This window comes from Monodelphis domestica, chromosome 1, assembly GCF_027887165.1.
Source record: "Monodelphis domestica isolate mMonDom1 chromosome 1, mMonDom1.pri, whole genome shotgun sequence".
Lineage (NCBI taxonomy): Eukaryota > Metazoa > Chordata > Mammalia > Didelphimorphia > Didelphidae > Monodelphis > Monodelphis domestica.
Window position 1 is genome coordinate 644,898,366 of NC_077227.1, and position 16,494 is coordinate 644,914,859.

At 33.2% G+C, this 16,494-nt stretch overlaps 1 protein-coding gene across 2 annotated transcripts in view; it reads left to right on the forward strand.

Moving 5' to 3' along the window:
- Positions 1–16,494, forward strand: part of FANCL (FA complementation group L) — an 85,713-nt gene that overhangs the window by 48,857 nt on the left and 20,362 nt on the right. For both annotated transcript variants that reach the window (XM_056813989.1, XM_001382120.5), the window contains 2 exons: positions 1,866–1,962; positions 8,559–8,627. In XM_056813989.1, the coding sequence (XP_056669967.1) occupies positions 1,866–1,962; positions 8,559–8,627 (166 nt within the window). The remainder of the gene's footprint in view (positions 1–1,865; positions 1,963–8,558; positions 8,628–16,494) is intronic.

Consider the following 16,494-nt stretch of genomic DNA (forward strand, 5'->3'; position numbering starts at 1 on the left):
GAAGACTAAATCTAGAGTTCATTTTTCATTTTCAGTTTTTTAAAGTATTATAAATGCAAACCCCCAACTACCTAGAGATGACTAACCCTTCAGCCCAGACTACCACAGGGTCCTGAATGGCAAAATATAACACCTGGACATTGGACCTTCCCCAGCTGCCCTATTCTAAGTCTGATCTGGATCTTGTTTTCCTAGTTGATACCCTAAGAGCTCCTCGCTCCTAGAGCCCTGGGTCATCTGCCCTTCGTTTGCACTTTAAGGACCAACAGGCATTCCTGTTTTCATTGTAGCAGAGTTCTGGGTGTATCGATTCCTCTGCTTAAAATGTGAGAGCAAGATCTTTTTTTTTTTTAATTTGCAGGCTTTTCTTTTGGTATATAGTAAAAACTTAATTTTTTCCCTTTCCATAAACATTTTAAATAAACTTTTTTGAGTATCTGTCTATATATCTGTGGTTAGGCAGCATTGTACTTTGCTGGAAAAACATGGAATGAGAAAGAGGTTATTCTCTCATTTGGATGCCTCTAGATTGCCAGATATTACCAAATATCTGGATAGATAGTTGACATAATTTTGATACGTTCTCCTGATGAATAAATAAATATTTGACATTTTGCTGCCAGATGTGGCATTGGGGGAGGCAGGGAGATTGTTGTTGAACATATGTGGAGATCATTTTTTAAGAATGTCTTTTTTATATTTTAATATTGTATGTTAACGTTTAGAACCATGGGTTGCAAATTGTTTTTCTTCTTTCACTTTTTCTAAGACTTTGTGCCCTCTTTGGTTGAGATCTATTTTTCACTAGAGAAAAGAGAGCACCACAATTCTTTGCCCAGCATCTCTTGCAAAAAAAGCCATTTTCCTAGCATGCCAGCTCAAGTGACTGGACTCACATATAATGGTATAAAAAAAATTGTTACATAGGTCAGGAGGCTAATGCTAGTTTTGAACTCTAATGGGTCTTGCCATCAGTCTAGGTGATAAGTTGTGCAATACTCTTAGACTGCTTTTTATCTTTACAAGAGAATGATATTGTAAAAATGTCAAAAAATATCCGCATGCCCAGTTCACTAGTAAATATACTGCTAAATTTGAACCTTTTTGGCAGTAGCTTATACTACTCAGGGGACCATATTTCCACAGAATGATGTATTTCAAAGTGTATTGGTCTCCATTGTAGGAAATTCATGTTTCTGTAGCAACTTAAAACCAAAACAACTGTGCTTATGCTATATGTTTAAAATATTACTTACATGGACATAGGTTAAATGTGAAAAGTATATTGAACATTCTTATGTATATTGAAAGTATATTGAATAAAACTTTTTTTACAAAGGAAAATTATTGGAAATGAGTCAGATTGTACTATGCTTATATAGCATTTTTCTTGGTCGATCTGTTTGTATATATGAATTAATATTAGCCAGATAGTCTACAAGAACAGTATTGATAATAAAGGAGAAGTTCATTGAGGAGAAAAACAAATAAAAAAAATAAAAGGCTCCTACTGTATGAAACTGCAGAAATGGATCAAAGAGTTTGACAGGAAGTTTAATGTGTACCTAAGTAGAGGTTGACAGGAACATGCTGTGTGTGCCAAAGGTTCCAGTGATGGAAAACTGAAACATGGTGCTCACTGACCACAGCGTGAGCCTTGACACACATTGTAAATAACCCGGAGATATATGACTGCATTAAGCACCAGGCCGGTGTATTAACGGCAGTAAATCTGCAGCCGCAGAAATGGCTGCCACGCAGGGCTGCCTCTGATTAATATTTGTAATAGATTAATAGGAGCACAGAAAAAAAATTCAGATTGTAATTCCCCTAAATGTTATCATCATTTTCTCTTTCTTCCACAGACTTGTGTATGTGGATACTTCCTTTAGTACCATCAAGCTGAAAGCCAAAGATACTTCTGGGAGAGAACATCTAATCACTCTCAAGCTGAAGGCAAAGGTGAAGTTTTGTTTTCATTTCAACAGTTATCATTGACACGGTTGTAATCATTTATTTTACTTTAACAGTGTTTGGTGATTAGGAGAAAAGTACTTTCTTCGTAATAACCCTAGAGGAAGGGAGAGCAAAATGATCTCTGCCTTCTCTATGAATGAGCTGACACTGAATGGGGACTTCTTAGTGTTTTATCAAGGATCTAAGAAACTTTTAAATTTAAAATATTAAAAGTTTGAAAGTTCTTTGAATTATGATGTAGATGATACCTTCCCCATATTATTCTCTACATAGTGAGCAATTCAGTAAGTGCTCATTGGTGATCAACTATTTTTTTAAATAGGCATTTTTATAGGTAACAATGTTTTATAGAAACTTCTTTTGAGTTTCAAATGAAATTATGGATTTAAATAGTTACTCAAATATTTGGATTACATTAAAAAGCTTTGGAGCAATGTTGTCATGGAGAGTTCTTTATCAAACCCTTTGGAACTCATTTGAACCAGCTGATATATCTTTTTAGTGAAAAAAGCTTGTTTGAGAATGATGTCTAATACTTATCTGTCATCTGTATATTGGAACACAGTTTCTGTGTGCATATTGAAATATGGTAGCATTGAAAGTATTGCCAATATAGGCATGCCTGTAGGTAATAAGTATGAAGAGAGGAGTCAGCTAGCCCTATGGAAATCGATTGTGTCCCTATCTGGTAACGGCAAGCTATGGCATCATTCACACCTTGTTCTATGTTTCCTTGTTCTTGGTAGGAAATTCCTATAAGAGCAGTTCATTGGAAGCTTCGTGAGCTGGAGCTTCACTGATCTAGAGTCCTTGGCTCAGACCTCTTGAGGTGCTGCTTACAACTTGAGCCTGCCACCTGCTCTTGAGTAGCCATTCCCCCTTCCCTTTTGCCTTTATTCTCCCTGTTTCCTTTGTGTTTTGTAGTCCTGATTTTTTTCCACTTTGTGTATTGTAGAGACTTTAGGCAAATCATGCCTGCCATAAGAATTCTTAGCATATTGGCAATCAATACTACTCAATAACAACATATTCAGTTTACTGACCCAGAACAATGCTATTTTACTTTATTTTGATGGTCCTGGAATGTAGGTTTTGAATAATAATTGGAAAAGACAGTTTTCTGCAGATTAGAGGCTTACATAGTAATAACTAGGGAAACATTAGACTATGAAGAAAATCGGGCCATGTAAGTTTTTTATTGTACCTAGTAGTCATCAATCAACTCTATTTCAGAAGATTATAGTGATGAAAAGATCAATTGTGTTTGTCCTTTTTAAAAATGTGTCTGGCATTTAAGCTTGCCACAAGAGAAAATTAATATATAAAGCATGTGCTGGGTGACATAGAAATTTGATATCTGATGGTGCCCATATAAGACATGTTGAGAAATCACTCCATTTATTAGGCTCTATCCCCTTGCTTTTTCTCTCACTCTCTTCTCCCTTCCTTTCTTCCCTTTAATTTTGAATATTATACTATAATTTTAAGACCAAGTGTTACTAGAGCTGTAAGAGAGAATAAGTGGGGAGTAATGCTATTGTTAAGAGAAGCTTAGCAATTATGTTTTAATTGGCATAAAATGACCACTTTCCATTTTAGTTATCAGGAATGCTCTCCTAAGATAGGTGAAAATATTTTTATCTTCAAGAATAGGTCTTATAGTGACAGCCACTAAGAGTTTTACTGAAACTCTATTTGTTTATAAAACATACCAAAAAAAAGTATTTGTGGTTGAAAAGATTGAAATGGTATTTGACTTACTGATTATCATTCTTTATATATCTCCTACTTCTTAAGAAACTAATGGTAGGTGGGTCAGTAGATTGAGCACCAGGCCCAGAGATGGGAGGTTCTGGGTTCAAATGTGGCCTCAGATACTTCCTACCTGTGTGGCTCTGGGTAAGTCACAATGCCTACCCCTTACTGCTCTTCTGCATTGGAACCAATACTTAATGTTGGTAAATGGGATTATTTATTAGGATCTTAAGGACTGAGTTTAATTCAGCTTCAATAGAAGCTCAATTAAAGTAAGTTTCTCTTTTAGAGATACTTGGGCCTCAGAATGTCAGTTATGCAAAGATAGATGCAACTGTCCATTTAATGTATATGATGCAAGTCATCAGTTCAAACTGAGTTATAGGATATGGGAGAAAGGTGAAAGTTGTTTTTGTAAACCTGAAAATAATGGCCTGCCATTTAAATGAATATATCTTCTTAAATATAGATATAATATATCTATATATATTATATAATTTACATATTATATAATATATAATATAGATATAGATATAAATATATCTCCTAAGTATAGAAAATACAAACCTAAGTTAGATAGAATGTTACTGAGTAGCCTCAAAGAATATAGAAATTAAATACTATTATATCTACTGGAATTGAAACAAGAAGTTATCATTCTCACAAAAATTTTGTTCAAACACCCTTATCAAGCCTAAATATCTCAAGGCTATTTAAAAATAAATGCAACTGGCTTAAAATGATGTCTACCTGAGAAAAAAGAGAAAGAAAGATGCCCATTATCACCCTTTTGATAATACATATTGACTCTCCTGAAACACACGTGCACACACATACACATACACATGAAAAGAACCAAAAAAAAACTTTACCTTATTGTTTTAAAAGTACCTTTTCATGTTTTTTTTTTTTGCTATGAGTCATCTAGGATTTATCAGTAAAATGACTTTTTTAATTTCAAACGACAGCCTCACTTTTTCAGTTAAAACTCAAGGAAAATAAGGATTCTCTGCAAAAAAAAAAATTAATACTAGGTGAGCATCTGGGGTGGTCATATCCCCCAGAGTCACCCTGCTTTGTATTTCCTTACCACAGGAACACAGCTGTACCACTTGAGGCTATACAATCAAAGAATCAGGAGATAAAGGACTAAGATTACAAGAAAATTTTATGCTGTTTTCTATGAGGAAAAAGCCTTTCATAGAGTCTTAGAAATGCCTATGATTCTATAGCAACTGCTGTCATTTATACTTAATCAAATATTACATTATAATAGCCATCATATGTTTCATTTCCCAGGAAGGTATTTTGGTCATTGTAAATGGAATGTTTCAATGATATCTGAAGAAATATATTATGAGACTTAGATCTTTTTAGTCATTTAAACTTCCAAGTAAAACTAAAGTCAAGAATTGGGCAATAATTTGTGGTTTTGTTGTATAAAAGTACCCAAAGTTACTTTGAAAAGATGCCTTGAAATTCAGTCAAGTGCTATTGAGTTGCACAACTCTATGTTCCCAGGCTATTTACAGATACAGGTAAAGCATCCTAAAAATAGGTATGACGGGGTTTTAGTTTTTATATTAATTTTACTGGCTCTTAAACTAGCTACAAATCTTAGGTAACATTTTTTTTTCAATGTGGCAGATGAAATTTGATAAAATGCATCTGTGAACTACTTACTGTTTCACTAAGCAAATCTATTCATAATATGTGGTTTTATTTTTTGAAGGGGGTGATAGTTTGGTATGAAAAGATTTTCTGACCATTTGTTTGCAAGTATTTTTGCTTTCAGAAGTAGAATAAAAGTATTTGGTTTGTTAAATTAGGCAGAGGACCTGGAGGGATGAGCTTTGTTTCTTTTGTCAGACCTTTTATGTCCACTTCTACCTAGTTTACATTTAGGCATATGGTTGTTTGACAGGACACCATCAAGATTATAAGATTCAGCATTTTATTCATTTTTTTTCTTTGCTTTGCTCTAAATTGAAAGCTTATATAAGTTCTGGCTGCTTTTTTAAGCAGAAACTTTTGTGAAAAGAGTATATCAGAGTAATTACAATGCTATTCTTATGTGCTACGCCTTTCTTCCTTACCTTCCTTACATTATATTGTTTAGTCTAACATCAGAAGTACTGAAAGGAAAATAGATCCACTATATATAATATACAATATCTAATTCATACATTCAACATGTAAAAAAAACTTACAATTTTTTAAACATGGTTTCCTGCTACAGAGACTCTGTCTTGTGCCATGAGAACTCTCTCCTTGGATTTAAGAGTCTGTTTCAATGATAGATGTATTTCTATAGATAGAGAGGTTTCATGCTAAATAAGTCTGATCACTTCCAAGCACATTCTTATCTGTCATAGAAAAGGTAAAAAAGAAACAGTATCTTTCAAAACTAAAGTTAAAACTTAAATTAGAGAGCAAGATTTAAAGTTCTTGAACTATATTTCTAGACTATATATGCTGTGTGCATAGTGTAAAAATGGAGATTTGAACCCCAGATTTCAATCCCCAGAAGTCCTTGGCAGTTCCCAGAATTCCCTATAATATCACCTAAATTCCCATCTGGGCCAAGAACAAAAATTGTATTTAAATTGACTGTACCGCCTACTTGTGCTCTCTGCTTCCGCCTCTAAGCACATGTGGCTCTCAAGATGTAGTAAGTGAATTGTGAATGGGCTAGTAGTCTAGGCACATGCTTTCTTATTTTGTATTTTCTTTATACTTGATTTTAATAATCTTTAATAAACTTCTAAAAATATAATACTTTTAGTAGAGAAACTAATATAATTTTTACAATAGAGATGAGCAATAACCCTGATCTTTGTAAGACAGATATAAAAAATAGCATTAGATTTCAGTGAATAAACAAATATAGAAAATTAATTGAATTCAAAACTTAAAAAAAATTCATTTTGATCTTTTGAAGACCTAAAAGTTTGAGAGAGGTTAATTTTTCTTCACTTTGTTATTATTTATTTATTTAAATTTAGTTTAAGGCTGTCTTGTTTGTTTTACAAAAGATTATATAGAAACAAAAGTGGAAGAAAATAGTTAAGTTATTTAGACTTTTGTTGAACCCTCAAAACTCATCTGAAAATTCTGTGGTATTTGCCTCTTGTTTTCCAAATTTTTTTTTCTAAGTCATTTATAACTTTTCTCAGATACTTTCCCAAAGAACAGTCTTATAGTGTATTAAAAAATAATTTTCTGGTAAGATGACACGTTTTTTCTACTTAGCACAGTAACCTGTGTACATTTATTTCCATTTATGGCCAAATCCATGAATGCTATATATTTAATGTAAACTTCCTGGCCTACTTGCTATATATTTGAATGGTCTTTTTCTTCAATATGAGAGTTGATCTTTATTGATGAACTATTTCCAGCCAGCTATAGTACACAAAATTAGGAAACTAAATGCTTGCCGTTTTTTAAGTAGTTGAGGGTCTCACAGAATACTTCTATTATTTTAAAATCATCTGAATGATCAGAAACTCAGATATATTTACCAGAAGGTAATACAAAAATATACCCCTGTGCTAATTATAAGTAATTTTTTTACCATCCAAGATTCAGGGTATCTGTATTACTATTCCCCTCCATTAACCTAATCAGTCAAGACTTGACTATCACTTGGCTCTTCTTATTACTTCATATCAAAGCTGTTCTATATTTTTCTTTTAAATTATTCTACATAACAGTTTACATCAATGATATCAATAAATATTTTTAAATGAATTAATTTTAGATTGTAAGTTACCAACATTTAGGCTTAAATCAGTGCTTTTCTTTGTATACCATTCAGTAGAGAAAAACCTTTATTTAGTACTTAGATATTTTTGGTTAATAATAAATTTTCATTCAAATTCTTGTTAGTGAGCCATCACTTCTGTGCTCATCTGAGTAAATACTTAAATTTGGGAAGTAGAAAAGGAAGTTAATAGAAGACATAAAAACATTGTTATGTATTTTTATCAGAAAACATTTTTTTCATGAAATTCAATCTCCTTCAGAGAAAATAATGAAAAATGTTGTTATTAATTAGCTATAAAAGTGAAGAATTCTAGAATTGGATTCTCAAGAGGTACTATATTCTACTTAAGTTGGCTCCACCTTAACTCTCCAAAATGTGATTCTCTTTACCTAATCCAAAAACCTAGAAAGGTTCTGTGGTGTTCTTTGGAAGCTTTAATCCCTGTTCTTTATCATGACTGTTAGAGAGCCTTTCCTCTCTAGAAAAACTTCATTTTGTAATTAATTTTAGGATCCTATTAATGACAGATCAGTTTCAGATTTCATACTTTATCAATCCTGAAAGGATGAGTTCTTGCATTCTTTTTTTTCCTATAATTTGTTTCATCTTCTCTAATATACTTCAAGTTATTTGATTTTGTATAAAGTAATCTCCACTTTTGTCTTAAAATACAAATGTGTCAATATGGAAAATCATATTTTGATTAAAAAATTAATCTGCATTATTTTCATTTTTCTTCCACACCTATTTATATTTGTTCATTGTTTTAAGAGATTACAACAAACATTTATTATGAATTTCCCATGTGTACAAAGTGCTATAAGAAAAACAAAGTTTAGATAACACAACTTCTGCCTCCTTGCAACTTACAATCCTCTAATAAAACTTGTTTACATAATATCAGAAGCTTTCTGAGATTGCCAGATTGAAAATTATATCTAAAACTCTTGAATTTGAAATAGCCAAGTCCTCTGTTCTATTTTAATGGAAGCCACACAACCTGAACCACAGAGAAAAAGGTGTAGGAATGGTTGACGTTGTCCCTTCTTTTCTACAGTATCCGATGGAATCACCAGAGTGCTATGTGGATTTACCGCTTCCTTTTTCTGTTTCCTGGACACCACAGGTAAGTCCTTTTTTGCCATTAGCTACAATTTCACTCATTTTGAAAAATGTATTTATGTTTGTATTCATCATCTTGCTGGTTTGTATAGGGAATAAAATCAATGTTCTGATAATTATGTGATTTTGTAAGAAAAAAATTAAAGGATTTTTGTAAAGTTAGAAGGAATTCTGAGACTCTTTAAGAGCTGATGAGTTTTGGAAATAAGGGTTTTGGCCTTGAAAGTAGAAATACTATCATGTTAATTTTACAGAATGTTCCATTTCCCTGGCTAATTGAGACATTTGGCACACAAATTCTATTTGGATAGGCTTTATTTTTTACTTTTTAAAATTTAACATTTCCAGGGCATCTTTAGTGGAAATACTGGTAAGACTCTTGAAACAACAGAAATGCCACTGCTACAATATAGATGCAAAATTTCATTAATGATAATGTAGATAGATTTTAGGTAATTGATTTTTTTTAAAAAAACTGGCTGCTCCTACCTATTTTCAAGTTCTGTTTTAATGTTCCTGGACTTTAAATTTGGAAGATCTTTATTTTCTTTTCTTTTTCTAAAATAATAGACATGGCTTTGTGGCATCCATATTAAAAATGGGTAATTTTCCTTATGGTCCCTGTCTTCCTGCTGGGTTGATAATGTTTTGATGTATTTTTCTTTTGCTCTGATGAGAGGTCTGCTGCTGCTGCTCTGACATATTCATTTGGATGAATAATTATAACTTGCACAATGTCAAGCTGAAGATGGTAGGGTTTTGTGCGTCATGACAAGCCTAGTAGCCAGTGCAGGTGTCTCACAGCGTGATCAGCAACAGCCAGTGTATTCTGGCTCGGAGGAGACATTTAGAGTAGTAAGAAATCAGCACCAAGGGCAGCGCTGCTGCTGCCGCTGCCTCTGCTGCTGTTATATGTGCCAAGTAAACACAAAGTGCTTCTCAATGACAAGGGTTTGAGCTTATACTTATTTCAGTTATTTACTTTTTTCATTAACCCAATGGATTTTTTAAATCCACTTTACCATATAAGCAGCCTATCATGCTCATTTTCCATTACGTGGCTCTGTGTTTAAAAAATCAAAACACAACAAACAAACCCAAACCAACCTCAAACTCTGGTGTGGCCATTCTCTACTTCTGGGGAAATCAGTAACTGATGATGCCATGAATCTAATGATAAAGCCTTTTTGTGAGATCTTAGAGTATAGCAATGTCAAGGACACAGTGGTTATATCAAAATCAATGTACACTGATGAGGTCTTTGACCACATTGAAATGGATACCAGGAATCAGAATATTTCTTGCACATGTTCTATTAAAATAGTTCAGCCTAGTACAAGTAAACTTGCCACAGGTCCTTGGTATTTTCAGACCTAATATGTTACAATAGGCTATAAAAGTCTGATTTTCTTGAAATAATACCACAAATGTGAGGACCTAATGAAAAAGCCTCTGGCTGATGACTTGATGGTGAATAAAATATTTGTAATTAAATAAAACAGTTCTATTATATAGCAGAGAATATAATCCATTAGTTAGAGCAGCCAAAGAACCGTTAGATATCCTGAATTTTGTTTACAACTCAGCCATTGATTTAATTACATGAACATAAATAAGTCCTGTGACTGCCCTTTACCCCAGTTTACATAAAAATTATCTGGAAAGAATGAGCTGCTTTTTTCTGACTAGGAATACAAGTCATTTTTACTGAAAAATGAAACTTCTAGATAGTTTTTATATTAAATCAGTGATTCAATTGGAATAAATAGGTAGGTAGGGAAAGAATAAGCATTTATAGAGTGCCTGTCATATGCTTTTACAAATATCTCATGTGATCCTCCCAAGAACCCTGGGAGATAGGTGCTATTGTTATCTCCATTTTACATTTGAGGAAACTGAGGCAAAGGGAGGTTTACATGTTTTACCCTGGGCCACAAAGCTAGTAGTTTTCTGATTTGAACACAGGTCTTCTTGATTCTAGGTCCAACACTCTCCACTATGCCATCAGCTTGACTTTAGGGAATTCTTGTTAAGGGACAGTTTAATGTCTTGGACAGTTATCTGGGGAATTCAGAAATTAAGTGTCTAGTACTGCATAGCCAATTTGTATAATGAGCAAAACTTGAACCCAGATCCTTCTTACTCTAAGACTACCTTCTTATCCACTATGCCAGAATGCCTCTGAAATAAACTTGGCTTTCATTAATCTATCCTACTAATTATCTATAGAGTTATGCTCCTTATCTCATACCTACCCTACTCCATGGTCTCCCTTTTATTACTACTTCATTTATCTTCTGCTTCCTTGCATGATTTTATTGCTGGAGAACCATTTTCTCTTTCCTTCATAGGGGTTCTTAGACTCAGTTCTATGAATTAAAACATATATACCATAAAACTGTGCCGACCCTTTGACCTAGCAATACCACCACAAGTCTGTATCCCAAAAAGATTAAAGAGAGGGAAAAAGAACCTCCCTCTACAAAAATATTTATAGCACCACTTTTTGTGTTGACTAAAAGCTGAAGGGATGTCCATGAATTGGAGAATGGCTGAACAAGTTAAGGAAATGCTTTTAATAGAATATTATTGTGTGCCATAAGAAATCATAAAAAACCCTGAAAAGACTGATATGAAGTAAGCAGAACCAGGAGAACATTGTACATAGTAACAACAATAATGTATAATGATCAACTGTGAATGACTTAACTAATACCCACAAAACAAGGATCCAGGACAACTCCAGGGAACTCCTGACCAGAAAGGATATCCACCTCCATAGAAGGAACAGATGGAATCTGAATGCAGATTGAAGTGTACCATTCTTCACTTTATTTCCTCCATGAATTTTTCTCTAGTGTAAGCAATATGTCTTGTTTCACAACATGAAAAACATGGAAATATGTGTTATATGATAATATATGTACAACCTATATCATATTCCTCCTTGGGGAAGAAGGAAGGGTAGGAGGGAGGGAGGGAAAGAATGTGGACTTCAAATTGTCAGAAAACATTAACAATTGTATCAACATAATTAATATGAAAAAATTAAAGGTATATATACACATAGATGCATATATGTTTGTTTATATGTATTTGTAACTATATGTAGAGAGACATCAACATATTACATTTTTTGGTAATTTATGCATTTTAAAACATCATTTTGAAGAGTCCATAGTTTTCACCAGCCCCCAAACAATACAAAAAATGTTTCAAAATCCACACTCTCTTTTGTCTCTGTTGTTTTTCTTAAGTAATTAAGAAATTTCTACCACTGAAGTGCTGCTCAGGTGCTCATTGTCCTATGGATGTGACTCTCTCATTTCAAAAGGCTGAGCAAATGTGACAGAAACTCTTGCAAGTTCTACCAAGCTGAAGATGTTGGTATCTAGCCAAATTTGGAGACACTTGCTACCAGGTTGGCCACCAGAGTTTGGCTTTTCTCAGCCCCCGCAACTCGTGAAACCATTTAATAAGGCATAGTAGAGTTGTGGCCCACATTGATGAAAGAGGTTCCCATATTAAATTCATGGGCTCTTCAAATATGTTGAAATAATTAAGACATTTAATTTTGGATTATTATAAGTACTATTGTTGAAAAAGCAATGTGGCAGAAAAGACAGCAGACTTCCTGGAAGTCAGAAAAAGCTGATTTAATGCCTCTATCACTAATTCTTTTTCGAAACATTTCCAGGGCTTTGCCACACCATGAAGAGGCTGTTGGGGTTGGATTTCAGTAGAAGAAATGTTTTATTTCCTTCTTGCCATGAATATGGTAAATTAAATTTGAGACTGGTTTTCCTGATGTTTGGCAATATGATGTTTTTAGTATTATATGTACTGATGAGCTCTTTCATTAGCTTGGGTATTACTAGTTGATCTTTCTTAGGTCAAGGAATTTGTTATTTTTCTTACAAAAATAGAGTACTAGAATCTCACTAAGTTGATCATTTGTCAGCTACAGGTTAGTATAGCATTTAGCATACTGTTTCGGTTCTTTTTAAAAAATCTTCTTTAACTTTTTCCAGATTACATGATGATATCATTTTTAATATTCATTTTTTTGACATTTTGCAATCCCTACTCTCTCTTTTCCACCTCTCTCCCTTCCCTAAGAAGACAGGTAACTCAATAGAAGTTGTATATAAATATCGTCATACAAGACATATTTCCATGTTTGCCATGTTGTGAAATGAAGACACATATTGCTTACACTAGAGGAAAATTAATGGAGGAAATAAAGGGAAGAATGACATGCTTCAATCTTCATTTGAAATCCATCTATTCCTTCTTTTTTGTCATGAGTCCCTTGGAGTTGTACTAGATCCTATGTAGCTTACATTTGTTTACTTAAATTATGATGTATATGCAAGATGCAAACATGTTTTTCAATTTTTTTATGTAGTTCATGCCTTTCCAAATGAAAAATTTTAAATTACTCATGGGATACGTGTAATAAAACAGCTAAGTTTTGTAATACTCTATACCTAAAATGAACCAAAACCAAACGATGAAAAAATGGTTTAAACTTCAGACTACTGTATTGAATACTGTGATGCTGCTGTTATTTGAACTAAAATGTAAAACACTCCGGAATCTTTTTCATTGGTATAACATGGCAAGGTTATTTACCAGTAGCACTTAAGAGGTTGAAATTATTTTGTAATGTTCTTTATTAGTGTTAACTAGACACAAATATGTTTCTTGAAGATTAATCTACCTTGATAAAATTCCTAAGAAAAGAAATAGCATTTTTCTGTTAGGTAGTTACTGACCAGATAAAGAAGTATGGAGTTATGTTAGTCCATTATTCCAATGTTTAATTGAGTTTTGTGTTAATTAAAGATTTGGATATCAGAATTCTTTCCAATCTGGGTATGACTACTAAATGAACTGTATATAGAAAAGCATAAATTATGATTAATGAAGACCTAACCATTTAACTTTATTGAATTGGAGACTGTACAGCTCTCTCACTTCTAACCTTAAAATTTTCTTGTGTCATCCCCCTTTCTTCTATTAGAAGTATTCCTCTTCTATTACAAAGCTCATCTCTTCATTTATGGCCTTAATTGAATTTATTCCTGAGTTCATATCAATAATAATATCTGGGGTTTTTTTTTGCATATTCAATCTTTCTTTCTCCTCTGCCAACATACCTGCTCAGGTTTTCCTAACTAAAATAACATTCTCTTGGGCTGCCATTCTTTCTTTCCATTCACTGCCAAATTTCTTGGAGAAATAATCTATATCCATTCACTGCTGTCCTTTTTTCTCTACCCATTTACTTCTCAATTGCTTGAAATCTGACTTCTCTTATCAATACTCTATTGACATTAATCTCTGAAAGGTCACTATGACCTTCTAATTTCCAAATCTATTTTTCCTGTTTTCAACTTTCTTAACTACTGTGCTGCCTCTAATACCCCTCACCAATCCCTCTTTAACTTTATTCTTTGATGGGCTTTATAACTTTGAACTATTTTCTTCCTACTTTTCAGAATGTATTTTCTTAACTCCCTTTATTGTTTCTCTTTCTTTTCCTCAGTAATAAATATTGACATTTTTAGGATTAGGTGGGGGACACTTTTTTCTTTTTTTTTTTCTTTAGTGATCTCCTTCATACCCAAGGCCTCAGATATGGCATATATGAAGATAACTTCCAAATCTGTGTGTCCAATTATATCTATTCTTCTGAACTGCAGATTCACACTTCAGACAAAGTGAAATATCTCTAGCCCTACCTACACTCAACAATTCAACATTTTCAAATTGGAATTCATAATCTTTGCCTCAAAAGCTATTTGTCTTTTGAAGTCCTTTATTTTTGCTAATGGCATAACTAATATCCAAGTTAACCCACAACGAAAGGTCTTCTAGGCCAAGGACTACATTGTTTCATCTTTAGGAGCATCTTAATGTCATGGGTTGAGCTCTGGAGTTGAAGTATAGAAGACCTAAATTTCATTTCTATCTTAGATATTTAACTAGATATGCAACTCTGGGTAAATCCCTTAACCTCCCTGAGCCTCAGCTTCTTCATTTGTAAAGGAGAGTTAATAATAATTTTACTTGCCCCATAGAATTGTTGTAAGGGTCAAGTGAAATAATATATGTAAAGCTCTCTAAAGACAACTGTAGTATAAATGTTCACTATTGCCATTATAACCATCCTGGTCCTGATAATTGTCTGTGTTTAGCGCAGTCCCTTTGCTATGTCTAATGCATGATAGATGCTTATGTTCTTGTTGATTGATTGTTGAGTTGGATCAAAGTAGCCCAGGTCATTTTCAGCTGCATCTTTTAATTGTTCTTTCTACCTCTAGATTACTTCTTATATCTTTCCCCTTCTCTCCATTCCAGCAGCCACTAGTTTAAGCTTTCCTTATGTCTTACCTGTCTGTTCTCCTACATTTTACTCAGTATTAGAGCATTAGTGTGTCTTAAGCCTCTCCTTAAAGACTGAAGGCAAGGACCATGTTTTATTCTTCCTTTCATTTGCCTCTATACCTAATAAGCCTTTTGCTATATAGTAAGTGCTCAATTGCATACTAGATATGTTCGGTAAATGGGAATCTCATTGAGTTAAAGCCCAAGATAGTATTGGTAGGCTCCGGGTAACCCTGTGGAGTATTTTAGTTAAATGTTTGAGATACCAACTTAATTTAAACAACTAAATAAGTTTATCAGTGCCTTACTATTCATGATGCTAGCTCAGTGTACTACTATAGGTATTTGAGTTACAACATTCTATTCATGGGTTCCTCTTAAATTATCTAGAATTATAGAGGCAAAGAAAAAAATGAAACCTGTGTTAATTCTACATTTGAACATTATTGTAACTCATACATTGAAGAAAGATATTCTCCTACTTTTCAGTGTTCAAAAAACAAATAAAAGTATAGTCAATATTATTTGTCTTTAATTAAACATGATGCCATGTAATTATGGTATATGATTGCTGAAAAATTACATTATAAATAACCTCACAGATCTCAGTTATTCTGGTTTTACTAAAGAAATTAATATTCTTGAAATTTTAAAGGAATGTTTCATATTATCATATACATAAATAAAGGACATTTTAGATGATAGTTTCTTTTTATTTTATTAATATATTAATTTTAAACCCTTTGGTCATAAGGAGGATAATTTTAAACTCATTATTTTTAACTATATATATATATATATATATATATATATATATATATATATATGATAGGGGCATCTAACTGCACAGTTCTAGTTTTGACACAGCCACTAGTTATGGGACCTTGAACAAAGGTTATTTAACCTTAATTTCCCTCCTTCATAATATAAAACAATTAGATGAACTGTTCTCTAGGTCTCTTCCACTTAGAGTGATATATAGCCCTTCTGTCTATGTCTGTTAATCAGTGACCCATAATTTAACTGTTACACAGATTAACTCAACTTCTTGATTTGTTTTTCCCTTTAAAATAGAGCATTGTTAGCATGGCAAAGTTATAAGGGGGGACTCTTTACTTTTTGCTGGGGGAGGAGGGAAGTTCCTAGACTAATTGTATACATTAAAAACCATTCCTTTGGGGTCCAAATGCCCTCAATAAGACTAACCAGCAAGAGTAGAAAAGGTAGGCAGTTGTTTGAAGGCACAATGAGGAGGGAGTCAAAACAAGAGAGACTCCTTTAAAATATTATTTCCTCTAAATCCACATCTTTTTCAATGCCAGAAAATCCTACTTTTGATGGCATACACATGCGTGTGTGTGTGTGCGTGTGAAGCTGCTTGTGCCACAGTGACATTCTGTACTTCAGATGAATGGGAGCTAACAGGAGATATATTTTAAATATATTTTAAACAGGAGATATATTTAAAATATTTTGGA